Genomic DNA, 25,601 nt, shown 5'->3' with positions numbered 1-25,601 from the left:
AGCATTTTTGATCAAATTGTACTGCTTAAAAACCCATTTTTATTTTAGTTTCGGTATTTAAAAGTTACAAATAGTTTGCAGAATGAACCTTTATGAAGTCAAAATAATGATAATGTAAGATATGTAAAATTTAATTTAATTTAATTAAACAAATTTGTGTTTTAACCATCTGTTACCAAAATCTAATATCATTACATCATATATTATGACATCTGTTATTTTTCATTGTAAATTTGCCCTATATATTTTATTAAATATTTCATTTTTGTTTGTCGTGGTTAACATGGTGTCACCAGAGGTAAAACCGAATAACCTCTCGAATGTAGGGTATTGCAAAGTGCTGTTAGATGTTTGTTTGAGGTTATGTGCCCCCGCTTCTCCGACAATAACAACAAGTTAACGTAAAAGAGAAGCGCCGTAGTTTTTACGCAACGCAACTGGTAAGGAGTCGACCGGATCCCCTTGGCCCCAAATAAATAGCAATAGCCATTTATAACAGATCAGCCCCTCGATTAATAGGAAAACCGAATCCATGGCCACCGCCGCAGCTGTAGCAAAAGTGGGAAAATCAGTGCACCGCATTTTCGTGGGCAATCTGCCGTGGACGGTGGGTCACCAGGAGTTGCGTGGTTACTTCCGTGAGTTCGGACGCGTGGTGTCCGCCAACGTAATCTTTGACAAGCGAACGGGCTGCTCCAAGGGCTACGGCTTCGTTAGCTTCAACAGTTTGGCCGCTCTGGAGAAGATCGAGAACGAGCAGAAGCACGTTCTGGAGGGCAACTACCTCAACATACAAAAATCCTAGATTCCGAGCAGGCTTTTCGTTAGTCATTTAGTTTATAAGTTTTTTTTGTCGATTTAAGAAGCGTTTCAACATGTCGGACAGCGATACGGATCCCGAGGAAGAGCTCTTCCATTTGGCTACCGAGCATGTGGCTAGGCAATCAGCCAACATTGCCTCTGCGGATCTCCTGCTCTTCTACGGATACTATAAACAGTCCATGGAGGGTCCCTGCGAAGAGCCGAGTCCCGGACTGCTCCAACTAAAGGCTAGGAGCAAGTGGCAAGCATGGCGGAATCTTGACAAGATGTCCCCCGCCGCTGCAAGGCAGGCCTACATCCAGAAACTCCAGGAGCTGCATCCCAACTGGCGTTCCCGGCGTAATCCAGGCTGGGTGGTGCACTCCATTGAATCCGCACCATTAGAGGATCAGCGTTTGGACAGTGAAAAGACACTCTTCGATCATGTGAAGGAGAACAATCTGGACAGGCTAAGGGAACTGCTGGCACCCGGGGACCTCGCAGAGCTGGATGAGCATGGCATGGCCCTCATCCACTGGGCAACCGATCGCAATGCCGTTGAGATCATCCAGTTTCTGGTGAGGAGTGGCGCCAGTGTCGATCAGCGGGATGCGGACCAGCAGACACCCCTGCACTACGCCGCCAGTTGTGGTCACTTGGAGGCGCTGCGGTGCCTTTTGGAGCTGCGGGCAAATCTGGAGCTTTGCGATTCGGATGGACAGACATGCTACGACGTGGCCGACGATGAACAGATCTGCCAGGTGCTTCAAGCTGAGAGAGACCGTCTCACTGGATCCGCTTCCTAACGTTGAACGCTAATAAATCTTAAGTTGTTAGGTGCTCTTTTGCTTTGAAACCATGTAAAGTGTTGTGAACCATTGTAAATCACCGATAAATCATCAGTAATCTGGATTTGAAAACATTGCTATTTTCACGCGGTGTTTCATATCAATATCTACGCTTTGAAACATTTTGTTAAATTGCCCTTGGAACCATAATAAACCTACATCATAGAATGTAAACTATTCAAAATACTACGATTATAAAAAATTTACCAAATATTGGTCGAATAGGAAATAGATTGCTTTAAAAATTAAAGAGATGGCTAGCTTTACGACTTTGTCAGCAGTACTTCAACGATTTCGTTTATAAAAATCCATTTATTTATACTCAAAATTTAATAGTTTATGAATTTTACTTTTTGTGATGCGTTGCATAAAGCCTACTTTAAAGGCTTCTTAATAGAAATGTTATTTTCCGAGTCCTGCGATGCGCCTGGCATCAGTTCGGTGATCTTTCGGAGATGAAGGCTACGCGAAAGGTTCATCCTGCGGGAGGGGCCTCCTCGTTCGATCTATGCGACCGGTTCGCAACAACTCGGGACCCAGGATGTCAATCTGATTGATGTTATTGGTGGCCTCAAAGCCATCTGGTTGGTTGAGCAGCTACACCATGGTCGGAAGCACCGCTGGATCAACACGCGACAAGCCAAGGTATAGATTTCGTAAATGAAGATAATGCAAGGCACATTTTTGCGGGTAATGCCGAAATCATCGCCGATGATTTTTTAGACCAGCTCCGACCCGTACATGCATGAAGGTGCATACGGTGTGATGGACACGGCCTGGCCGGTAAGGCCTTTCCGTGCCCGAAGGTCTGCCTTCCTTGATCCCCTCAATCTGCTTGTCCAGGCCGCAACCAATTTCGAACGTGGAATAAGGAACTTTATCGACCATAATCAGTGAGTCCAGCGAGTCCATCTTGCTGGACAGAATCTTATGCAGCGTATAGCTCTCGTTGATGTTTGTTGTCCTGGCCTAGATCAACGAGGAGCTGCCCTTTTCCTGGAGCACATGCTGCTCCTCCGGCAACATACGAACTGCAAATGAAGTATTTTTTAGGATCGGCTTTGGTAAGGTTAAGATAAAAAAAAGATTTTGGAAAATATATATTTATTTATTTATTATATATTATTATATTTATTATTTATTTATATAAAAATACTGCCTTAACGATTATAGTAAATTAATATCTAATGATTTGTATTTATGATTAATCTGGGATCAATTAGTAACTTTAATAATATTTTCCTTGTTCTTTGGTTTACATTGCCTGTTGATACTTGGGTTATAGTGATTGCAAGCAATCAGACTAAGTTTGTAAAAAATATGTAATGTTCATATTTCATAAATAATTGAGGAATGACGGAACTAGAGGGATAAATTTCTCTTACCCGCATTGTTACCATCATTTTTTCTGCGTCTTCTTTGTTGAGTTTTAATTTGTTATTATTTGTGTTGCTTCTTTCACCATGCAATTAACTCTCGTGTCCAGTTTTTATTTATAATTTAAATTATTCAGTTTAATTTCAGTGTGACCGCGCCAATAGCGACAAAAAATACCTTTATGCCCTCTTCCCACAGAGCTCCATCCACCATCCGTTGAACGGATGGTCCATAAGGTTTTGCCGTTCCGAAAATTCCCAGTTAGTTCCCCATCCAAATTTGACGGACTTTTTTATGCGATAGTTAGGCGATGGTTTTTTGGTGCAACTCTGAGTCTTCTTCTTGACAGTGGAAATTGGAACATTCACTACGAAAATTAAAAAAAAATAATGGCGGGTAACTTTTGAACAGGAAGGCGCCAATTCAAAAAATGCAGTTTTTACTTGTAATAATTAATTAATTACTGCTCCATCCGTGTGGCAGCATTAGGTCTTGCTCCACTCTTTCCTAGGCGCATACCTTACTCACAACATTAAGCAGAACATTTAAAATGAAATAAAATATGAAATTATAATAAAACAAAAAACAAACATTTATATATAATGAACTTGATTTGTTACCATTTAGACAATATTGGGCAATAGCTGTTCATATTTTGTCTGCAGGCTGGCAAAAATCTGCAGACGTATTAGTTCGTTTTGATTGTTCGCGTAGATCACTTGCAGTCTGTTACCAAGTATCATTATAACGCTGTTGTGCTCATTTTAAATGTTGTGCAAAATGCAACGGGCTAAAATGATGAGCCACAGCTGTTCAGATCAGCTGTTATCGGATGGTGGATGGTGGATGTGCTCTGTGGGAATCGGAGTTTCACATTTGTCAAAAATCCCAACCGTTTCAGACGGATGGACTCTATGGGAAGAGGGCATTAGTCGAAAAAAACAAATACCAATCTCAGTTTAAATAAAATATTTATATCCCATTAAAGCCTAGTACCACTAACCATACAACATATGTTGTATGGTTAGTGCTAGTACTCAGATCGACAAGCGAGTATGCTAGCGTGAAAACTGAATGCCTTCTTTCCCCATTTTAGTATGTAACGGTATATTAAAATGTCAAATGGTTTATTTTGGTATTATTTCGCTGTTCCATTCCGGCATACCTGAACGGGCGAGCTGCGGTCACACGCAGGCCCGGAGCATCGCGATGTCCTCGAACTGGAACTGAACTCGGAGCTCCGCCCACATCAATGTCCTCGAAGCAGTCCTCCGCCGCGGTGGCCGAGGCCGTGGCCAGCTGCAAACTAAAGAAGCAGCAGCGCCGTCGCTTGGCGGCCTTCGACTTCGATCACACGATCGTTTCCCAGAACACGGACACCGTGGTGCGCGACCTTCTGCCCTCGGAGGTGACCAGTGCCCGTGCCAACGAGCTCGTGGAGAACGACTGCTGGACGGAGTACATGGCCGAGGTGTTTCGCCTGCTGCACGAGCAACAGGTGCCGGAGGCGCGCATCCGAGACACCATTCGCGGCATCCCCGAGGTGCCCGGGTTCGTGCGGCTCATCAAGCACCTGGCCAAACGGCTGCACTACGACCTGATCATTATCAGCGACTCGAACAGCGTTTTCATCGAGGAGTGGCTGCGGGCGCACAGCCTGGCCGATTGCTTCGTGGCCGTCTTTACCAATCCGGCGGAGTTTGACGCCTCCGGACGGCTGCTCGTCCGCGCCCATCACCAGCAGTCGGACTGCAAACTTAGCGCCAGCAATCTGTGCAAAGGCCGCGTCCTCGAGCACTTTGTCATCGAGCAGGACCTGCGGCGCAGCATCCGCTACGACCACGTCTTCTACGTGGGCGACGGCAACAACGACATCTGCCCAGTGCTCCGCCAACGGGCCTGCGACTTCGCCTGCGCCCGCAAGGGATTCGCAATGGAGAAGCACCTGCTGCGCAACCGCAGCAAGTTGAAGCTGCGCGCTCAGCTGCTGATCTGGAAGAGCGGCTTCGACCTGATGGACCAGATGCTGGCCCTGCCGCAGCTGCAGACCCCGCAGGGCCCGAGTGATCGGGATGCGGATGGGGATCCGGACCCCAAAAATGAGGCTCCGGAGGTAACCCGGCGTGCCTCGGCTGTCGCCGGACCGGCCAAGTCGCCGAATTAAGGAGGCATGTATTCGCATTTAAGGCCTAGCCGAGTAGGTAGTGTAGAACCGTACGAACCGCATAGATTATCTCATCTCTCACTTTTGACAAACAATATTAGTCGGGTATTCTTCAGAACAAGAAGAACCCATGTGAACTGCGCCAATATAGTTTGTAGTTTTAATCGCCCAAAGACGTAATTCAACTCTTAAACGAATTAGGAACGTGGATTCTTTAGGGCAAGGGGATTTAACAAGATCGATTGGATCTAACAAGATCGTTTGGATCTAACTTGGAAAATCAAGATTTGTAAGAGCGCATAACAAATCTAAATCATCATTTTAAATATACGGTTCTACGATGTCGACTACCACTCGTGTAGGCCTTGAATCCGCATAAAAACCCATCATCATTTTTCCACCATGTGGTCTGTTTTTTGTTTAACGCTCTCCCTTCTTTTATTGCACCGAATAAGCTAAGTATGCTAAGTGGACCTATGTGCAGGACTTTAACCTGCAAAACATGTGTCTAAAACAGTACAATTTCAGAGCCTGTGAAGAAGGTATCAGTTCAAGGGGTCAATTTTGGGCTGCGGCTGTTAATGTTTATTCCATGTGTGTATATTGTAACTTGTTGTAATTGAAATTATCGCAAGTTGTATATGAGTGTCCATATTATATGCATTTGAATGTGTGTTTTGCCGTTACTGCACTCGGTTGTTTTTTTTATTGGGCTTTCGGTGGGGTGAGGTGTAGACGGTGCATTTCGGCACGGCCTAGAAAAGGACGGCAATGGCAATATGTGCGAGGGAGCGAGGAGGTGCAGCCTCTGTTTTCAACGATATTGTTTACATCTTAAAATATTCATGTATACAAATCTGTATTCCTGAGGAATTTTGATTCCGCTTATTCCGTCCAACATCAATGCAACTCCTTTCATTAAAAACTAAAAAAAAAGGTGGATAGATTCGCCATGGAAGCATACCCAACAATATATAAATTATGTGGGGTCGGTTAATTGTCCATCTCTTCGCTGAAAACTTCTAAAAGAACCCAAATACCTAGTAATCAGAAAAGGTGCGTCATCTGCTTGAGGTTCTTTATTTGCTATCAGTGATGAACTTACTTTTAACATTACTTTACGGTATATATAGTTATATTACAGCTCTGCTTAGGCTACACAGGCAATCTCGTGCAAGCTTATTATTTATATTCGGTCGAGCAGTTAACTAGAAGACGGGGCTCACTCATCGATGGGGCTTGCAAAACGCATGGATGCCGAGGCCTCGCAGATGCCTAAGATACTAAGATACTTGAAAGAGCGCGGAAGTGTGTGCATCGACCTTTTAGGAACCCAGCGGCGACATTCCGATCTGTTGCGGGGTGACGCCCAGCTCCAGGTTTTTGAGTAGCATTTGCAGCCACTGCTTGGTGGACTTGTCGTCCTGCAGGCACAGCGCGAAGGTGCCATCCCGCAGTTGGTCGGGGAGACACTGGCCCAGGGCTTTGCGAGCGCTGAGGGAAAAGTGGTTAGGTATACTCAAAACCAAGCGATTTTCGAAATACGTACCGAGTGTTGTCTGAGAGGCGTAGATAGCAACGCACCACATGCTTGAGCAGACGGGCGCATGGATCCTTCGACAACTGGATGACCATTTTACCCTAAAATCGGAGGAGAGTCTTATAATGTTTTTGGGATGTCAGAAAAGTGATACGCACCAAAGTGATGGCCACGTGCGAGAAGCGTTCGTAGGTCTGGCAAATGTACGATAGGCCGGACTCGTCGAGCAGTATCTTCTGGATGATGAAAGTCGCCACTGTCTTGCTCAGCTCCGAGCCGCTGTCCATTATGCTGAGGCAGAGGGGCACGATCTCAGTGGTCAGCAGAAAGGTGATCACCTCTTGTTCGTCGGTCTGGCGGAAGGAGTGGAAGCAAATGGCATTAGCACATATTCCGCGCAGTCTTTTGGCTCACACCCACCTTGACCAACGCTCCAATGACGCCGAGACTGGTCAGCCGCAGATACTCGAATGGCCTGGTCTTAGACGTGGTCGACAGGAAGGGGTACAAGTACAGTGGTATCTGCGCCTGCAGGAAGGCCGTGCGCGTCTCCGGATGCGAGGCGACGCACTGCAGCAGGGCCAGGGCGTTGCAGACGCGGTTCGACTGGTGTGCCGTCAGGGTGGGCGGCGTAATCGAGGGATATATGTTGACTATCTCCTGCAGCAGGGCGCAGGCGGTCCCGAAGCTGTTCCACAGCATGGGGGCTAGGTCGGTCTCCCGTTTCTTGCTCAGCTCCAGCAGGGCGGTCTCCCTCGTGTCAGGATGGGCCAGCTCGTTGATCCACTGATACACCTGGCGTAGAAGTGGGAAAAGCAGCAATTAGCAATGCCTAATGCATACCGAATCTGGTCTGGGTTACCTTCTCCTGCTCGCTCTGCTGCTGCTGCTGCTGAGGATTCATTAGCGGACTCGGCTGCGCACTCATCGCGAGGCTTCGACTTCTGGAGGCTTGCAAAGATGTGGTTCTCAACTTTCGCCGGACTTTTCGACCTTCGTTGTTTCGGAACTCTGGCGGTAAGCCGCTGCACGCAACCAAGGCCTGCAGAAGTTACAGCTTGAAAATTGGCTGTGATTATGGTTTTTGTCGACCCCAATTTGAATTTGTTCAGTATAAATAGAAAAACAAGTGGGAAAAAATAACTTTTTAAGATGCCAATGTTGTGTGTCAAACAGTGTGACCAAAGCCAAAACCCATTTAAAATGCCTTGAGAAAATACCGCATTGCTGCTGAAAAGCTTTAGTTACGCATCAGTCGTGGCGAAAATGAATACTCTGCGTGGTGTTGACTATATTAAGCCTATGGGCAATTATATTTTAAATAAAAAGGTTAACCGAAAATATCACTCGAAATAAATTATTAGTTGAGAGTCCCAGTGGATCCGGTTCTTATTGTTTATTACTAGTTGGTCACACTTGCAAACAACCCTTTAAGTTTAATATCACAATTTCATTATGAAACCTATAAACTTTATTTTAGACAGGGGCACCAGAACAATCCCATCTTTCAGAATAAAATATGCAAACTAATGTTTTATTATTTTGTATAATATATTTAAATCTTAAATCGTACTACAGTGCTAGCTAGCTGATTAAAGTAGTTTATCGTTAGAATGGTACAGAACCAATTCATATAGTCCAAACTAGTCTCGACTCAAACCAAATAATGCTGTGTTTATTGAGTTATCGATGGTTTTCGGTAGCTGCTATCTAGGATTCACACCCGGTTCGTGTCATCCCTAATGTGTTCTAGCCCCTTGTGTCATTTTTTAGTGGATTTCTCTGAACCCGTGGATGAGTTAGCAGTCCGGCGGCGGTCACACTGATTTTCATTCGTCGTGACGAGTACCGTACCTCGGAATCGAAAAGAAAAAAACATAAGCAGACAGGCGAAGCAGAGCATACCGTTTAATAATGAATGCATAAGAACGTTCGACTTCGACGCGCGCCGAACCAGTCTGCGTATGAATCGTGCGTGCGTTTGCCGTTGCCTTTGCCCAAGTGGAGGATATTTTTTTGAGGTTTGCGAGCGTTAAATGCGTTGTCCCTCTTCTGTACCGAATCGTTAAAAGTGCGTGGAAAAGTGTACGAAACGTACGAAACGAAACCAATACACGGAAAGTGGGACAACGGTCTGTGTCTGTGTCCGTTTCTGTTGTGTGTGTGTTGTGTTTGTGTGTACTGTGGCGCTGCGAAAGTGTGCGTGCCAGTGCTTCGATTCGAAAAATGTGTTTTATTCCCCGACCAACGCTACAGAACGCCTAAAGACACAGCAGTCAAAGTGCAGTTGCAGTCGCAACCAAACCAGAGAAATTAGAAATATGAGCTCGAATCGCGAATTGTGCACGCAAACCAAAGGCAGGCGCTCTTCTACTCCATCTTCTTTTGTCTGACTCTGAGCGACGACTTTGCCGCATGGTGAGTTTGTCGTTTGCTTGCCGCTGCTTCTTATCCCGTTATTGTTGTTGTTACTGTTGGTGGTTGGGTCAGGGTTTCGGCGTCGCCCGTCGTTGTTGATGCTCAGTTGCGCTTGGAGCTTTTGGGGCCCCCGAAATCGTGTGAATATAATAATACTGCAGATGCGCTTGCATTTAGTCAGTTAAATACATACATACATAGCCCCTGCACTTGTGTGTGTGTGTGTATTTTCTCCATGCAGCGGCGACTGCTGTGGTGGGTTCGCAGGCCAGTGTGGTGGATTTCGGCCTGTGCGCGGCAGTGTTGCCAACACACACCAGAAACCAGGCCATAATTCGTGGCGGCGCGGCATTCTCAGCATTTACCTATTCCGCTGGTTCGCTCTCTTTTCCGCTCTTCGCCATTCCGCTTCGTCCTCATCTTTCTCCCCAATCGACAGCTGTGTGCGCATGTTTGCAGCGCTTATTATTTATTAAGTGTTGTTGTTATTCCGCTCGGAGTTTTCGCGGCAATTTCAAGTGATAGTTTTTCTCGGGGCGAAGACATTATCCTCCGGAATCTGGGTGACTGCCTTAATCTGCGCTTCCCTTGGATGTAATTACGGAGTAATAATTTGGACATGTGCTAAAATTAGATCTCTAACTTTGTCCGGCTTTCATTCAATTTTCTTTCATCGGGCTCCAAAGCGTGTGTTTGCGTGAGAGTGTGCAAGTGTGTGTGTAGGTCGTTCCCCTTTTATTTTGTCTCTTCTCAATCTAAACAAAATCTGTCCCTTGGGGCGGAAATTATACACAAAAACATGTGTAGACATAGATGAATTTCGCTAGGATTATATTGCCCTATAAACACAAACATATAAATATATATGCAATTGGAACTAATGTTCCAATTTCGCCCTCCCCAGACAATTGAAACTCGCACCTTTTCTGGGAATCACGCCATATAATATAGTCTTTATAATACTAGAGGTGTCCCGTTAAATTATGATCATTATGATCACAATTGTATTTTTCTCAGAAGTAAAAGTTCTGGTGTCAAAAAAAGTTTTGTGTAAAATTCTCAGAAAAAAAATCATAATCCATCAAGTGATTAAAGTACCATGTACCTGTCCTATAAAATATAAATTATACTTTAAATCAACATATAAACCAAATGTTAAGGTATCCATTTTAATTCAATCTATCTTTTAAGCTTCCGTTAAAGATCTAAGGTCGGATCAGAAAAAATCAATTGTCGGAACACCTCTACTATACAATTTCCATTACACACCGCCTAATAAGAACCTCTGCTTATCCTTGCAGGCTGCCGGCCACTGGACAATCGAATTTAGAAATGAATGATTTACGTCAGCAGCAGATGGTAGCAGCGACATCGTCATCAGGATCGGAATCGGGAACAGCGGTAGAATCAGCAGCCGCCACGTCTACAGCAGGATCAGCCGGAGCAGCAGGTCGCCTCCAGCCCAACTCCAACCCAAAGTCAGTGGCAGCGAGCAGCACGAGCGAGGAGGAGCAGCGGGTTAGCTCCACGTCGTCGCCAGCACAGCGGGATCAACAGCTGAATGCGGATCGGGAGCGGGAGCAAGAGCAGGAGCCACAGCAGCAGCGCGAGGAGGCACTGCAGCACCAGCACAACCAGCCTGGCCATATAACCAGCACCACAGCGTCGCCTCCGCCGACGCAACCACCGCCGACGCCGTGCGACGATGCCCCAAGCACAACTGGAGCATCTGCATCGGTCAGCGCAGCATCCGGAGAAGCAGCAGCAGGAACAGCAGGTGGAGCAATGGCTGCCACGCCGCTCGAGGTAGAGGGCGAGGAGCGGGACGGACACAAGATCATCCTGAAGCTCTCCAAGCACGCCAACCCGAACTCAAACCCAAATGAATCTCAGTCGGGAGGCGACGAGAGGCGGGTGGAGCCCTTGCGCATCCAGCTGCCTTGCGGTGGAGGTGGGGAAGGAGCCTTGGCCAAGCCGCAGGACGCCTTCGACGCGGACGCCTCCTCATGCTCCTCGTCGTGCGCAGAGGACGAGGTGGTAAGCACACTCGGCCAACACCTGCGGAACACCCCGCACATAGTGCCAAAGCTGACCATCCGCGCAGCCAATGAGAGGCGCGTGGGCAGCGTAGTGCCCAAGCTGACCATTAAGTTGCCCGAGAACCCAGCTGCCTCCGGCTCCAGCTCAAACTCCGGATCGTGCTCGTCGGCAGTGAGTGGCGCCCAGTCAGCGATGCCCGCCAAGAACGACGCCCACTTGTCCAGCCTCTCGCCCGCCTCCGCCTCGTCCTCGTCTGCCTCGTCCTCCTCCTCATCGTCATCGTCGAGCTCTCTGGCGGAGATGCAGACGGTGCCCAAGCTGATGATAAAGACAACGCTGGCCGGAAGCAGCTGTATCAGCAGCAGCGAGGAGCATCCGCACCAGCAGCAGCAGATACCAAAGTTAACCATCAAGACGGGCGGTGGCGGTCAGGAACAATTACACACGGTCATCATGACGCACGACTTGAACAACGCCCAGAGCATCCCCAAGCTCACGATCAAGACCAAGTCCATTGAGTTGCTCGAGGACGATCCGGCGTCTAAGCTGGAACAGCTGCAGCCCCTGCCCAAGCTGACCATCAAGAACTTATGCTCGCCCAAGCACAAGGTACGTGCGGTGCTCGAGGAGAAGGTGCCATCGGCGGCCTCTAAATTGGCAGCCCCAAAACCAGCACCCAATCCTACGCTCGCTCCGATGACGAATGGTGGCGAGTCAAACAGCAGCAGCCAGGAGTTCTGCGGCTTCTCCGACCCAGACGCAGATCCAGCTGTTGCAGCGTCTGACGACGGACGTCGCAACTCGGACGACATGGTAATCGACGATTCGCTGTCCAAGGAGCACGACCCCAAGATGTTTCACAACCTCCCGCCCTTGGCCGCCAGCAACGGCATTGCCAGCGGTGCTAACAAGGCCGGTAAGCCAGCCCAACCGCAGCACAACGTGGTGGACATGGTGGACCTGACCTCGTCCCCGTCACCTGGGTCTTCGCCTGCCCATGTGGCCATGACGATTTCACCGAGCAACCTGCTTTTTGAGTGTCTGCGGGTGCAAGCTGCATCGGGTTTCACAACTGGTACGGGTGAAGGTGGCGTTGGCGCTCCATCCTCGCCCAATTCGAATATCTTGCTTAGCCAGCTGACGGCACCGGCCAAGAGCTTCTCTACTGCCACGCCCAAGAGCAAGTCTAGCAAGTATCCGCAGCTAACGGAGCGTCTGATGGCCAATGGTGGCGGTACCGGTGGCGGATCTGTTGTTGCGCCAGAGATCGAACCTACCGTTGGTCAGCTGGTATCCGCGAACTCCGCCCAGCCTATCATCGAGTCCATCGAGATTTTAGACACGCCTGATGGCAGTCCAAGAGCCGAATACATGGACGACGACCAGCCCCCGTTGCTCAACAACCATCACCAAACCAACCACCAGCATACCGTGGCTCGTGGAGAGGAGCAGCATAAAGAGGACCAGCAGCTTCAGGAATTGGACAACAACAACGAGAACCACTTGAAGCGCACTAATAGCGAGGTCAATGAATCTCCCAATAGTGGCGTAAGTGTTGTAGCTAGCATTTTTCGTAATCTAAATTTAACTTGATATATTGCTTTGCCTCACACAGATCCCTCCCAACAAACAGAGACGTCTGGATAACGACGAGAATGACCAGCAGACGCAGAATTGCCATGATCCAGCAAGAAAGTGTAACGCCAGTCCCGGTGAATCGGTGCAGGCGCTGCCGCCGTCGCATCGCTCGCGCAAGCAGAAACACGAGCGAATCCTCAATACGGATCTGGAAGATGCTCTGTTTCCACCCACACAACAGCAGCAGGCAATTTCCACGCCGGATCAAAATGGGGCCTTGTCTTCTGGGGCCGAGGTGGAGGATCCAAAGGCTCAGGATCCGCTGGAACAGCCGCCCACTCAACCCCCGCCTGTAGCCACGCCGGCGAGCACGGGCAAGAAACGGGGGCGGCCCAAACGGATCCAGAACCAGAGCACAAGCGAGTCCGCCTTATCCGGGGCCTTGGCCGCCGTTACCCCCAAGCCCGGTACTCCACAGGAGGAGACCAATAGCGCTGTCAAGTCGCGACGCGTACAACTGCTACGCAAGCGACTGGCTATTGACATGGTTAGTCAGGAACAGGCGGACATGACACAAAAAGGCCCTTCCGTGGGAGAGCAGAATGCAAGGGTAGACGATGAGCTAGCTGGCGCACTGGAGACGCCCAAGAGCCGTGAACACCGCCAGCTAAGGGCTACGCGGCGTACCACGACCCACAATCCCAACCTGCAGCCCACACCCAAGTCCACACGGAAGCGCCAGAGCAAGGCCAGTGCTCAGCATAGCCAGCTGCCGCCGCCAACGATGGCTCACTTCGGAAGCCATGAGACCGAGTCCAATAACAATAACAGCAGCAGCATAACATTCGCCCTGTCCGCGCAGATCGACCTAACCATGTGCTCGTCCAGCTCGTCGACCTCTTCCGGCGCTGCCGCCAACCAGCAGGTGATCAGTGGTAGCGGCAGTAGCTCGATGCTACCGCCCACGACGATCCTGTCTTCGTCCGACCCGCTGCCCGATGTCATCTTTCAGCCGAATGATTTCTCCTCGATCATGGCCACCCAACAGCTCCGTTCACCGCGCCCCTCCAGCATCAGCGGTGGCAGTGCCGGTGGCAGCCAACCAGATTCGCTCGATGAGGATAACTATAATAGCGCGCTGGACAACTCCGGAGGTAATAAATGATTGTTAGAATCGTTATTAATTTAAATAAACACGAAAAACTGCTTCCAGACGAATCCGTAACGACGTTGCCGATCCTTTCGATGGCGACTCCGACGCGGGGACGGGGGCGTGGCCGGGGATCCAGAGGTGGCGCTGGACGCAACAGCAACAGAGGCTCTTCTTCTGCAGATCGAGGCGCCAGCGGAGGCACCGCCTCCACGACCCCGACCACGCAGCCTCGGGCGCCACGAATGAGCCGTGGTGCTAGCGCCGTGGCCAAGGCCATCGCCATGAGTCGACCGCGCTGCGTGGGCGGCCTGAAGCACACGCCCGATCCCGAGAGACTTAAAGGCTTGTTCAGTCCGGTAAGTTAGGTTTTCTTGTTACAGATCGCTGTATTCAAGGCATACTAGGGATTACAAAGTTTTTATTTTAATTAATCACAATCAACAAATGTATTTAAAGCCCATTCAAATGCTTTATTTTATTTTTATTTAAAGTTATATTTCAAAGAAAAGAGAGATTCAATTTCGTATACTTACGACGAACGCACTTCTCAAAAAAAAAGTTTGCATAGTTCAAAAGCATATATTGTGTTATTTTTTTTAAAAAGTAAAATACTTGGGACTTGACTAGTACGACCTGTTCCGGAATATTGCGATCGATGTAAATTAGATTAAAAAAAACGAATCGCCGAACACTAGCGAGATTATTAAGAAGACCGGCGAATTGTCGTCTTTTGTATATCAGCTTTCAGCTAAGCCCAAAAAGAGATATTTGTTTGCTGATCCTTGCATTAAAAAAGTTATGTTCGAAGTATTTGAACAAGGGTAGTTTTGTAAATCCTATTCATGATAACCCCGTTGTTGATAGGTGGCGAGTAAAGGGAACGAGAGACAGTGAGATGAAACGAGATAGTCACCAGTTCCTCTCGATATTACAAATGTGGGCCATCGTGTTGAAGATGGTCAGTACAGTTGGGGCTTCTACTGGCGTTTATAATTTGCATTACATTGCTTTCTTGTTTATGTTTTGTTACGTAAATTTGCCCACATACCCATACACACACCGAGGGCTAACGTGTCGTAATTAAAAACAAAGGCGCGCGCCATCTCGTGAATTCATTGCCAACAGCCTAGTGTAAGTGCAAAAGCAACAACGAGGCGAGCCGCTGCTGCATTACCGGATGATACAGGGGCAGGGAAAAGGGGGAGCAGAAAAAGAAGCAGCTGCGAACTCAGCAGCGCAGTCGCTGTGATTGTTGTTGGCTTCACCTGCGATTTTAATCAGCTGAAGTTTTTGTTTGGCTCTCGCCAATCGCACACGAACGCACATGTGTATAAGTGTGCGTGTTCGCTGGCGGTAGTCCACCTTCACCACACCTGCTGCTGCTGTTGCAGTCGTCGCTCTCTATTGGCTCTCTTCCTCTCGCTCTCTCAGCGAAGCTTTGTATGTGCATTTCGTTGGGAGCTGGCAACTCCGCTCGGTGGTTTTCCTGATGCACGTCTAAACATGTGCAAAAAGTCCTTGCTTATGTATAATAGATAATTAATTATGTGTAAGGACATCACTTTTCAATAGAGCTTACCATATTTTTATATAGAGGGAATTATAATTTTGAACAGAAGCTTGTAGGTCATCATTAATGAGACAGGACCAGGACAAACATACACATGTGCATAAGCGATTCGGCATAAACTTTTAAAAACTCTTTAGAACATACGTTGGGGGTATCCATATAAACAGGTTGGTTTAGGTTCGTTGTTTTTAAACATTGTTCCGAGTATGCGGAGGGCAGAATATACATACATGATCATGAACTAAAATAGTTTTTAACGTTTTCAAGGTGACATTAAAAAACATTAAAACAATTTAGGTTTAAGAAAATTCTACTTCACAATTAATAAAATTATAATATTTACGGATTTTAAGGCTTGTTCAGGGTGATGCTCTGTGGCTTTACAAGATCATGCCAAGTTTTTTCTTTATCTCCATATATCCCAAGCGCTGTGTTTTATGGGCTACCTACCCTAGCGTAATGCATCGACAATGGAATTTCATTATCTTATTTTTTATTATCTTGTACATTTTTTAGTCGCCGCAAGTGTTTGAAGAGGACACGCGTATGAGCGCAGATCTAAGCAACAGTAATCAGTCGATGGCCAGCCTAATGGAACCCCCGCTAACTCCGCAGAAGTAAGTTCTCCTTTCGCAAATTTAAGCAGCATCAGAATTAAGAAGTTCCTCTCTCCTACTCAGGCAACCAGACTTCCTTAACAACGAGGAGTCGCAGTCGTCTATGGTAAGCAATGTAAGCATGCTCGACTCGAATCAGGGTCAGTCCGTCGACGCTATTCTGGGTTCTGCGTTAAAACGTCCAAAGAAAAAGAAGATGGAAATTTGCGTGGCCGAAGAGTAAGTGCATCCAACTTAACTCGATCTATTAACTTACTCTAGATTAAATTGCAGCACGGACTACAGTGCCTCCAGCATCGCAGAGTACGACTGGCCGCCCCCCAAAGGCTGTTGTCCCTCGAAGAACCGCGACACCTTTATGATTCAAGAGCAGGTGGCCCTTTACCTGGGCATCACCAGCTTTAAGCGCAAGTACCCGGATCTGCCACGGCGTGCCGTCGACATGGAGGAGCGCAATTGGTTGCAGGAGAAGGGGCTGGTCAGCGAGAGGATGTGCGACCTAGGCATAACCGCTGTGTGGGCCTCCGACATCTTGGACATCATGTACGCGGACTTCTACGATAAGTACGAAGAGTACAAGGAGTACATTCGCCAAAAGCACTTGCGCGAAATCGAGGCGAAGCAGAAGGCGCTGGGACTTACGGTCGGTGCCGGACGAGGTCTGCAAGCGCGTGACCGTGCCATGCTCTCGGCCAGCAAGTGGAACGTTTATTTCAACAAGACGTGAGTTGGAATCTAGCAGTCCTTTAACAAAGCCACGTCATTCTAACGGCTTTATCTTTTCATTGCTTTCCATGCAGCCGTAAGGACGAGCGTCTAGCTTGCTTGGATTTGCAGACGTTTACTATGAATCAGCCGCTGCAAAGGACGGCGCCCACCTTTACCCTCCTACAGCGCTCTATTACGAATCTGGTGCGGGCAGCAGCAGAGGCAGAGAACATCCCGGCTCCACCCAGTCTTTTGCCACCCCGCGTTTACGATGAGGCCTTTCGGCACTCAGACTACGCCTTTCCACTCACAGTGGTGCCAGACCAGTTCTCCTTGGCCTATCGCCACTTTGAGCCCGCCGAGCTTCGGTAAGTCTCTCTCGTAGGATTCTCATTTGCACAGCCCTCTAAAATTCATATTTGCCTACAGAGCCTATCCATTGGACACAGCGCTGGACAAGCCGCCAACCGAGGTGGAGTCGCAGTTACTTCAGCGTAGGAACGAAGTTACTGGCGGAGAAGAAAATGAAATTTCTGCCTCCGTCATCGTGGATCTGGAACAAGAGCAGCCTGCGAACCAAAGCCAAACGGTGGCGGCGCCTATTCGACGCAGCAGAAGATCGACACGCCAGCAGACGGACAAGGTGCGCACGGCAAGCAACTCTAGTGTTTCGTCCGCCCTGTCGCTCTCATCCGCGTCCAGCGGCAACGGTAGCAGTAGTGATACGGTAAGTCGAGCGGAAGTGCCAAAGTCCTAAGGACTTTCTTAATCTAATTTTTTATAAAGCCTTTTATGATAAAATCAAGATAGCTTTGTAAACATTTTAATTAATAGCGGGAAAATAAGATTTTATGCCATCGAAGATTTGAACAAAATGTGTAGTCCTAAACTGGATCGTCCCTTAACTCCCTTACTAATTTTAACAACCACTCCTTCTACCCTACAATCATATGAAACCTAATTACCAATCATTTCCCAAAAATCAAACTAATTTGGATCCCTAGTCACATCGGCATAAAAGGCAATGAGAATGCTGACAAAACAGCAAAAGAAACACAAAAATACCCGCTTATATACACACAAAACAACAACACTAACGACATTACACACTACCTCAAAAAGTACATTAAATTAAAACAATCCGACCTGCATAACAATACCTCTCCCTGGTATAACAATATCGTTAAAAATACTCCTTCAAGCTTTACGTACTCGCACACCAATCATAATAGGAAAACCCAAATAATTATAAACCGAATTCGACTAGGACACACCTCACCTCAACTCACACTTGCCCATACTGCAACAGCTCTCATTTAAACATTGACCACATTTTATGCTCCTGCCCTTCCCTCTCCCAACCTAGAGCTACATCCTTCCTTTCTGACAACCCAGCCAACATCATAGCAAACCCTTCCAATGAAAACATAACTAAAATCATTTCATTTCTTCAAAAAGCCCAACTTATTCACAAAATCTAAAATTGTTCTTATTTCTTTAAATTAAATTATTACTGTCATCCCAGACGAGCGGAAGGCCTCAGCTGCTCTTATTATAGTTAGTTCATAGTTTTAAAACTTAAGCTAGCTTTATATAAATAAAATAAATAAATATATGGAAAAAATTTTGATAAATACTTAATTATCTTAAAAACGACGATAGGATAAATATGACTTTGATACAGTGAGATTAAGAAACATGTTTTGCATAAACTAGTTTTATGATCGTACTCATAGAATGAAGGCTATTGCATAGTTGCCTCTGTAAGATATTTATGATAGTCAATAAATATAATCGCATCTGAACTTTTAAAATTGCAGGACAGCGGCGATGAAAGCGACTTTAGTAGCAGCTCGAGCTGCTGCAGTTCGACGGGTGCCTCGAGTGGAGCTGGCAGTGAGGACGAGGATGGGAACGAGTCCATGCCATCGACCAGGCTGTCTAACTGTGGTGTCTGTCTGCGCAGCCAGCACCGCAATGCTAGGGACATGCCGGAGGCCTTTATCCGCTGCTACAGCTGCCGGAGGCGAGGTAAGCTTTTCGCCATCCGTCACTCCCCCTCCGTTCTAATATCTGTTCGTTTTGCAGTCCATCCTAGTTGCATTGAGATGCCTCAGCGAATGGTGGGTCGCGTGCAAAACTATAACTGGCAGTGCGCCGGGTGCAAGTGCTGCATCAAGTGCCGGAGTAGTCAGCGGCCAGGAAAGATGCTCTATTGCGAGCAATGCGACCGAGGCTACCACATTTACTGCCTAGGGCTGAGATCGGTGCCAGATGGTAAGTAGTGAAGGGCCAAAACCGCAATTACAAGTGGAATCTATGAGGTCTATGTTCAAAGAAAACAGGCAGTATTTCAAGATAAAAGCTTACATTTGTAATTCAAAGATTTGTCTACGTAGAATGGAATGCTATATAAATATCTAACGTGACTGTTCTAAGTTTGTTAATCTGATTGCCAAATTATTGATTTTATCGGTTTGGATTGCAAATATTAATGCAGATGATTCTACTTGAGAGAACAATGTGATAGTTTTTAGTTAACGAAGACACTCTTTCCAAAATTGCAGGACGCTGGAGCTGTGAACGCTGCTGTGTGTGCATGCGATGCGGAGCCACCCAGCCGGAGGGACTACCCCAGGTGGCCGCCCTAACTCAGGCATCAGGAGGTCCTTCTCCCCACGGTGAGCGCTCAAAGGCGTTGCCGCGCAGCAAACGTCTGAAATGGGTGCACGAGTACCGCCTCGACCACTTGACGAAGCTGCGCGAGCACGCTGCCATGTTTTGCGTACCCTGTGCGCGAACCAAGCCCGCCAAGCGGCAGCCGGCGACAGTCGTGGCTGCAACAGTCCCTACCGTTTCGGAGACCATGTCCATGAGCACGGATGCCAGTTCAATACCGAGCCCAAGCCTGGCGACCAACGGAGGCCACGCTCTCTCGCCGGCGGCGGCATTGAGTCCAAAGGCAGCTATGCCCGTGGCATCACTGCCACCTGTTCTGGAGGCGACGGTGGCGACCACAACCATTGCGGGCACGATGGGTAGGCGGCAGCCGGGAAATGCTGTCAATATCACCACGATGCAGTGCAGCAGCAGCTTCAGTGGGAACGGGGTTTCCGAGGACTCGGCGACTGTCACAACAACGGCCACAGCGGCATCAGGAGCAACGGCTGCCACTCCCATTGGCATAGCTCCGCCGCCGGTTGTTGCCTGAGTGGGGGTCATACGTTATTGTGCCAAGCGCACTCTAACGGACTTATAGTTAGCGCCGGACGCGCCACTCTTCCTCAAGCCCCCAGCGTGGTCGTGACCCCGCTGCCGCCATCCCAAAAATACGCAGATGCATAGTATTAATTAATGCGACAGCAAGAGGAACCGGATTGGAGAAAAAAATATTTAAGAATTTTTTTTACTATCATTATTTTTTATTGTCAGTACATCGCATTGCGATTGTTATATATATAGATATATATATGTAAATATATATATATATACACACATGTTTGTTTATATATATCTACATATATATATATATACGAATATTCCTATTATAGTTATGTTACTTAACTTTGCTAATGTTAACAACCCAACCACATAAACACAACACACACACATGACAAGCACCCAAATCACCGAGTAGACCATGTTATGCTTAAGTCTTCTTTTACGTTTAAAGTTTAAAAACCTAGCACTAAGTCAGTTTCATTTTGTTTCTAGAGAATTCATTTGACGCATTTTAGTTCAATTGCGCGCCTATGCAAACAGATTTCAGTTTTAACGACAGCTTTGTTTGTACTTTCGTGACCGTGTACTAATCCTGGTGCACGTACTTGTCGTTGTCCACATCTGTAGGCCTAACGTTTGGTATTACTGTTCACTTTTGAATCGAAATAGTGTCTATTTCTCAGCCTCTAAGTCTTAACCACTGTATCTATATACTATATTTATATATACACGCAAAATGAGCCCCTTTTTGATTTTAAATGTCTTATGCGCCGAATTTTTTGAACATGTATATGTCTGTATTTATAAGAACTACGGCCCGTAGTCCATTTAAGTAGTTAAGCACAACCTAAGTAGTGTCTTCGTGTGCGGTAGCTGCTTGTTTTTTTTGTTTAGTCTTGCTAGACTCGTAAGAGGATAATTATATCTTCGTTTGATAAAGAATAGTAGGGAGCGAAGTTCTACTCTGTAATTGTACGGTTAAGAATGTATTATAAATGTAATTTATGCTAACACATACCCAACAAAGGAACCCACACACCCACACGCAAACAAATGATATATATTACCTGTAACTATAAGATAAAAGCACAAGAACATATACAATTTCGGCGAAAAAGAATGAGGAGAAGGCAAAGATTGATGAAAAAACCGTGTGTGAAATAATATTAGGAAAACAGTTCTGATACCGCCGCAGCAGCAATAGCGAACGATAAATGAATAGGTAGCTATAAGTCTTCGGTCTACTTAACACAAAGTGGATATTCACACGGGCCCAGCTGCAGACGCTGAAGAGACCTCGTTAATCTACTTTTCCATGGAATTTAATGCTTAAGTCCTTATTAAGTGAAATTATTCTTATGTATACATACTAAAAGATTTATTTTTAAGTCGAATAAAACAGCAGCATTAATAACCTGGCCTTACCACAAACTCTACGCCACGATTTTGGGCATCAGGAGCTCCTCCAGTTCATGGCCATCTCGCCAGGTCAGCACGTGGCAGTTCAGGTCACGCCCGTGGGCGGCCAACTTTCCGAACAGCTCGAATCCGCGCCGAATGCAGGCCACGTCCTTTTCCCGCAGCCGTTTCATGGCGCACAGGTCATTGCAGCTGTCGCCCACGTAGATCACTCGCTCGTATTTACCGCTGCAGATGAGCTCTTCCAGCACGGCCCCCTTGCAGAAATTGGAGGGGCAGAGCTCGCAGTGGCCCTGCTCCTCGTAGGGCAGCACCAGAACCTCGCCGCTCGACTGCACGCAGGCGGGATTGGTGAAAACGCCGGCGAAGAGGCACTCAATGGCGTATTCCCGCAGCCACTCGCCGATAAAGAATGAGTTGGCATCGCTGACGATGCACAGGTCGACCTTCGGATTCCTGGCTAGACGCCGCACCACGCGTAGCATCCCTGGGACCGCCGGCAAACGGCGCACAAGCATTCCCACCGACGCGGAGTTCACCTTGTGCTCGCCGTGCAGCAGCTGCAGCACACGGGCTATGAAGGCCAGCCAGCCAGACTTCCGGATCTGCTCCTGCAGCTCCTGGCGTTGCCGGGTGGGCAACAGCCGGCTGACTGCCAAGTACGAGTCCTCCTCCACGATGGTCCTGTCGAAGTCGATGGCGGCCAGGATGCGAGGGCCGGACTGGCAGCTTAGGCTCAAACCACGTCGGAAACCCGAAAGGCAGCGGCTCATCCGAAGGCTCCTCGAAATTGCAAACATTTTGGTATGGAAAACAAACAATTTTGATTTTAATATCAATACACACTCATTTACATACAACACATATAGGTCAACAAAGCACATCAATATCGATAAGGTGGTGCCAATGTCTGAGGATACCTACAGCGTGTCTAACACCTTCGGTTCAAAGTCCTAACTTTTATAGACGATCCCAGACACGACTCTTTGGCTGACAAGCCCTTGACTATAACATTTATCGCGTAAATTTAGATATTGTCATTGAAAATTTTGTTTTTTTCGTTTTGCGTAAAATTCTTTCCAAAAAGGTTAAAATATCTAAAATACATTTATAGTTAGTGTGTTGGTAACATGCAAAAAGCTATGCAAATGCATATGGAACAGCAAAAATTGATATTTTATCATGGTTTCCAACAAATTTATGTACGTGTATAATTAATTATATCGGCAAATTGTTTAGCTAACTATATAAAATGAAACAAAATTTCGAGCCCAAACCGTAACCATAATGTCAGTTATGTAACAGTTTTAGTTTTACAAAATTTCTCTTAACTCGAATTGTCAACGTTATTTTGCCATTTGGAAATAAACAAATACTGTTTGATTATTTCTTATTCTTACGAAAAGTGCATTTTAGTTGACTAAATTGAATCCGAAGTTGGTTTCTGAGATATGTTAGTTTTCTTTTTTTTTTCCTGTTGTATTACGTTATATGCGTTGAAGTTTTGATACTGTGACATGACAACAGTTTTTATAACCGATTCAAATTCTATCCCAAGAGTATATTATTAATTATTAAGATCTCAGATACGCCGAAGCGGCTGTGGTTTGTGGCGATATTCAGCACGATGTATAACCAGGGCTTCAATATGCACCTGACTAATAATACAGGACAACAAAATAACCCTTTGTAAAAGGTGCAGGTTTTAACGCAGAACTGCATCCGTATATTCGTTTCTGGCATGTAATATTTGAGATATAACGATGTGAAGAAAATAACGTCTTTGACTAAACTAAAATATCTTCTAGAGAGAAAATTTCATTTGATTGATATACATATAAGATTGCCTTCACTTTTTTTGTATTTTAAGAAAAACAATTTTGTTATACTAGACATTTTTCACATATTTAACTTAATCGTGGATTCTAATTTTTTGGAACTTGGAATAGGACTTTCACTTTGGAATGAATTTGCGATATATCCTCCCAAAAAGTCGTTACTTTCCCAAGATTTTCATAATAAATTCTATAAATTACAATGTTAAATGAAAAATACGTTAAATTATAGTTATTTGTATGTGTTTTCAAAGCCTGTGAATACGACTACTAAAATACGAATAACATTTCATACTAAGAAATTCTTATCCTTTAAATTAAAATATGAAATAAAATAACAAATCAATACTAATAAATGGTATTTAATGTAATGCATGTCAATCAAATGGAATTCTAAAGAAGATATTTCAAATTAAACGACTTAATACTGTTATTTCTTTACGCCGAGTATCACAAATACCACACGTTTCTTTAGAAATATCTTTTTAACCATAACTTGATGCCTATAGCAGGGACTACAAACACAAACTCTGATTAATGCGTCCTGGTGACAGTGACCATTGACATTCGTCTAGGTGGGCGATTGCCGATCGGTGTGTGCTGACAAGGGCGTCCAGCAATCCCGCTTCTGTACCAGAACTCTGATGCCGTCTCGTTCTATTTGGTGCATGTTGCACCTAAACTGTTGTCTGCACGTTTTGCACGGCCTTGGAGAGCTCCACCTTGGAAGGTATCAGGTAAAATGCTGGCGTCATCGTCTCCCCGCACGGACACTTGCAGGCTGCAGGAAATGGAGTCATTAATAGTGAAAAGGGATCACTTTGTCTTCCGGCAAACCCAACCGTTGATCCAGCTGAAATTTCCCAGCTTCTGCTCGCACTTGGGACAGTACAGGCGGCCCTGGGTGTTCAGCATGATGCGGTGCATCCAGGCAATGGGTTCCACAAACAGTATGCTCCGGCAATAGTTTGGCGTGCCATCATGACTGGGCGAACCAAGTGATGACTGCCGGATGCGCTCGGCCAACTGGTCTAGCAAGCGAGGTCCATTCGGGTTCTCAACCTGATCCTGCGACTGGCCTTGTGACTGACCCTGGCCACTGGCTTTCTCCTTGGGCACCACCACCTCTTGCGGTGGCCTGTCGCGCGGTTTGTGCTCCAGCACGTGCGATTTGGAGGCCAGAACGCGGCGACAGCGACGACAGCGGAACACTATTGGCTCCGGGTTCTCGCGTGTGATATCCGGATCCGGGCGGACCACGTTGTGGAAGCTCTGAGGCAGGATCTTGGCCTTGCGCATCTGCTCGCCGGCCAAGCGCAGCCGGTGGATCTTGTAGCGCTGACAGCTGGGGTCGATCTTGCAGCCCATGCGGCGGAAGAGTTTAAGTTGGCTGACGAACCCGGCGTTGGGCTGAACGAATCGGCGCTTGGCCTTGACCAGCTCGTAGGCAGGCATGAAGTCCAGGTTGTGGCGCTTCATCATGTAGGCGATCACCGTGGAGGAGCTGCGACTCACGCCGAAGTAGCTGGTGGTGAAACGAGGGAAATGGGAATGGGATGATTCAGTGGCTGACCTGGGCCATATGCTTACCAGTGCACCAGGACATTGCCCTGCTGGGCCAGGGCGGCGCTGATGAAGTCCACACAGCCCTCCAAATGCTGCAGGATGTCCTCGCGTGGCATATCGGCAACTGAAACGAGGAATTCATTGGATGAACACACCAGTGGGAGCTATTCCAAAGCTGCTCACTCTGGATGTACTTGGTAGTGAGGAAGCTGGCCTCCAGGATGTGCTGTGGCAGGGGCACCGAGTCCAGCGTAAGGATGTGGGTGATCTTAAAAGAGCGCAGCGTCTCCATGTGCGTGGCCGCCGTCAGGTTGCCTGGGCGAAAGCAGAACGAAGGTGAAAAATGCATGAGGAGGAGCATTCCAAGGTCTTACCCAAAAACAGTCCCGCGTCCACTTCGTCGATGCTCACGGGTCCGCCGTCGAAGTCCTCACGCGTCAAGATGCCAGAGTCCTGGGGCTTCCCGCTCCCCGAGGAGGAGGACGGCCTCGCCTGCGGCTGAGACTGCTCCATGACCAGGCAACAGATACCAGCCGGAAGGACCAAACGTGGGCGTGCTAGTGTGACCGTAGTGGCAAGAAAGCTCCGATTCCAATGCAGTTAGGGTCACACTTATGGTCCTTTCCAGTTAGTCCTTGCTATTTTAATTTGTCGCATGCGACTTTATATTTTAGTTCCATCTATTTGGAAATGTTTCAAGAGTTTTTTACATATGTATGTACGGAAAGCTCTATCTTTCCGCGGC

The 25,601-nt window shown here is 47.1% G+C and overlaps 7 protein-coding genes and 1 long non-coding RNA gene across 11 annotated transcripts; 4 read left to right on the top strand and 4 right to left on the bottom strand.

Annotated features, from left to right (window-relative positions):
• The first annotated feature begins 349 nt into the window (after positions 1–349).
• On the top strand, positions 350–805 carry LOC108043106 (SRA stem-loop-interacting RNA-binding protein, mitochondrial). Of its 2 annotated transcripts, none has more exons than XM_017121659.2 (2): positions 350–440; positions 520–805. In XM_017121659.2, exon 2 carries the CDS (start codon positions 533–535, stop codon positions 803–805), a length of 273 nt encoding a protein of 90 aa, XP_016977148.1. In that variant the 5' UTR covers positions 350–440; positions 520–532. The 2 variants fall into 2 exon arrangements, with proteins under 2 accessions (XP_016977148.1, XP_016977157.1); XM_017121668.2 differs by having other exon boundaries at positions 362–440; positions 500–805.
• A 70-nt stretch (positions 806–875) lies between these two features.
• Positions 876–1,835, top strand: LOC108043095 (acyl-CoA-binding domain-containing protein 6). The gene has a single exon (XM_017121648.2). The coding sequence runs from the start codon at positions 876–878 to the stop codon at positions 1,605–1,607; it is 732 nt and encodes a 243-aa protein (XP_016977137.1). The 3' UTR covers positions 1,608–1,835.
• A 106-nt stretch (positions 1,836–1,941) lies between these two features.
• Positions 1,942–3,195, bottom strand: LOC108043118. Its single transcript, XR_001769240.2, has 2 exons — positions 3,035–3,195; positions 1,942–2,680 (listed from the first exon to the last, which is right to left on the bottom strand). It is a non-coding gene; the product is annotated as an uncharacterized LOC108043118 (long non-coding RNA).
• A 987-nt stretch (positions 3,196–4,182) lies between these two features.
• Positions 4,183–5,881, top strand: LOC108043181 (pyridoxal phosphate phosphatase PHOSPHO2). The gene has a single exon (XM_017121758.2). It carries the CDS (start codon positions 4,279–4,281, stop codon positions 5,188–5,190), a length of 912 nt encoding a protein of 303 aa, XP_016977247.1. The 5' UTR covers positions 4,183–4,278; the 3' UTR covers positions 5,191–5,881.
• A 370-nt stretch (positions 5,882–6,251) lies between these two features.
• LOC108042629 (CCR4-NOT transcription complex subunit 9) lies at positions 6,252–7,932 on the bottom strand. The gene is made up of 5 exons (XM_017121019.2): positions 7,593–7,932; positions 7,151–7,525; positions 6,889–7,083; positions 6,740–6,831; positions 6,252–6,684 (listed from the first exon to the last, which is right to left on the bottom strand). The coding sequence occupies exons 1-5, from the start codon at positions 7,656–7,658 to the stop codon at positions 6,516–6,518; spliced, it is 897 nt and encodes a 298-aa protein (XP_016976508.1). The 5' UTR covers positions 7,659–7,932; the 3' UTR covers positions 6,252–6,515.
• Positions 7,933–8,537: 605 nt separating this feature from the next.
• On the top strand, positions 8,538–21,088 carry LOC108042821 (supporter of activation of yellow protein). Of its 3 annotated transcripts, XM_017121290.1 has the most exons (13): positions 8,538–8,751; positions 8,987–9,148; positions 10,450–12,736; positions 12,804–13,920; positions 13,980–14,275; positions 16,006–16,106; positions 16,170–16,325; positions 16,380–16,829; positions 16,907–17,182; positions 17,244–17,541; positions 18,635–18,845; positions 18,903–19,091; positions 19,382–21,088. In XM_017121290.1, exons 3-13 carry the CDS (start codon positions 10,481–10,483, stop codon positions 20,023–20,025), a joined length of 5,994 nt encoding a protein of 1,997 aa, XP_016976779.1. In that variant the 5' UTR covers positions 8,538–8,751; positions 8,987–9,148; positions 10,450–10,480; the 3' UTR covers positions 20,026–21,088. The 3 variants fall into 3 exon arrangements, with proteins under 3 accessions (XP_016976779.1, XP_016976787.1, XP_016976773.1); XM_017121298.1 differs by lacking the exon at positions 8,987–9,148; XM_017121284.1 differs by having other exon boundaries at positions 8,538–9,148.
• Positions 20,021–22,339, bottom strand: LOC108042863 (pyridoxal phosphate phosphatase PHOSPHO2). Its single transcript, XM_017121342.2, has one exon. It carries the CDS (start codon positions 22,337–22,339, stop codon positions 21,470–21,472), a length of 870 nt encoding a protein of 289 aa, XP_016976831.1. The 3' UTR covers positions 20,021–21,469.
• LOC108042856 (dual specificity protein phosphatase MPK-4) lies at positions 22,255–25,564 on the bottom strand. Its single transcript, XM_017121330.2, has 5 exons — positions 25,231–25,564; positions 25,040–25,171; positions 24,881–24,980; positions 24,133–24,815; positions 22,255–24,071 (listed from the first exon to the last, which is right to left on the bottom strand). The coding sequence occupies exons 1-5, from the start codon at positions 25,367–25,369 to the stop codon at positions 23,968–23,970; spliced, it is 1,158 nt and encodes a 385-aa protein (XP_016976819.1). The 5' UTR covers positions 25,370–25,564; the 3' UTR covers positions 22,255–23,967.
• Between the last annotated feature and the right edge of the window lie 37 nt (positions 25,565–25,601).

This window comes from Drosophila rhopaloa, unplaced genomic scaffold, assembly GCF_018152115.1.
Source record: "Drosophila rhopaloa isolate 14029-0021.01 unplaced genomic scaffold, ASM1815211v1 contig_3, whole genome shotgun sequence".
Lineage (NCBI taxonomy): Eukaryota > Metazoa > Arthropoda > Insecta > Diptera > Drosophilidae > Drosophila > Drosophila rhopaloa.
Note: the sequence above shows the minus strand (reverse complement) of the source record. Positions and strands in the feature narration are given on the sequence as shown.

Coding starts and splice junctions, on each gene's coding strand:
- LOC108043106 (XM_017121659.2), top strand. CDS start 533: ATGGCCACCGCCGCAGCTGTAGCAAAAGTGGGAAAATCAGTGCACCGC.
- LOC108043095 (XM_017121648.2), top strand. CDS start 876: ATGTCGGACAGCGATACGGATCCCGAGGAAGAGCTCTTCCATTTGGCT.
- LOC108043181 (XM_017121758.2), top strand. CDS start 4,279: ATGTCCTCGAAGCAGTCCTCCGCCGCGGTGGCCGAGGCCGTGGCCAGC.
- LOC108042629 (XM_017121019.2), bottom strand. CDS start 7,658: ATGAGTGCGCAGCCGAGTCCGCTAATGAATCCTCAGCAGCAGCAGCAG. Junction 7,526..7,592: donor AGCAGAGCGAGCAGGAGAAG/GTAACCCAGACC, acceptor CTTCTACGCCAG/GTGTATCAGTGGATCAACGA. Junction 7,084..7,150: donor TCATTGGAGCGTTGGTCAAG/GTGGGTGTGAGC, acceptor TCCTTCCGCCAG/ACCGACGAACAAGAGGTGAT.
- LOC108042821 (XM_017121298.1), top strand. CDS start 10,481: ATGAATGATTTACGTCAGCAGCAGATGGTAGCAGCGACATCGTCATCA. Junction 13,921..13,979: donor CGCGCTGGACAACTCCGGAG/GTAATAAATGAT, acceptor AACTGCTTCCAG/ACGAATCCGTAACGACGTTG. Junction 19,092..19,381: donor GCTGAGATCGGTGCCAGATG/GTAAGTAGTGAA, acceptor CCAAAATTGCAG/GACGCTGGAGCTGTGAACGC.
- LOC108042863 (XM_017121342.2), bottom strand. CDS start 22,339: ATGTGCTTTGTTGACCTATATGTGTTGTATGTAAATGAGTGTGTATTG.
- LOC108042856 (XM_017121330.2), bottom strand. CDS start 25,369: ATGGAGCAGTCTCAGCCGCAGGCGAGGCCGTCCTCCTCCTCGGGGAGC. Junction 24,981..25,039: donor CACTACCAAGTACATCCAGA/GTGAGCAGCTTT, acceptor TCCTCGTTTCAG/TTGCCGATATGCCACGCGAG. Junction 24,816..24,880: donor GGCAATGTCCTGGTGCACTG/GTAAGCATATGG, acceptor TTTCACCACCAG/CTACTTCGGCGTGAGTCGCA.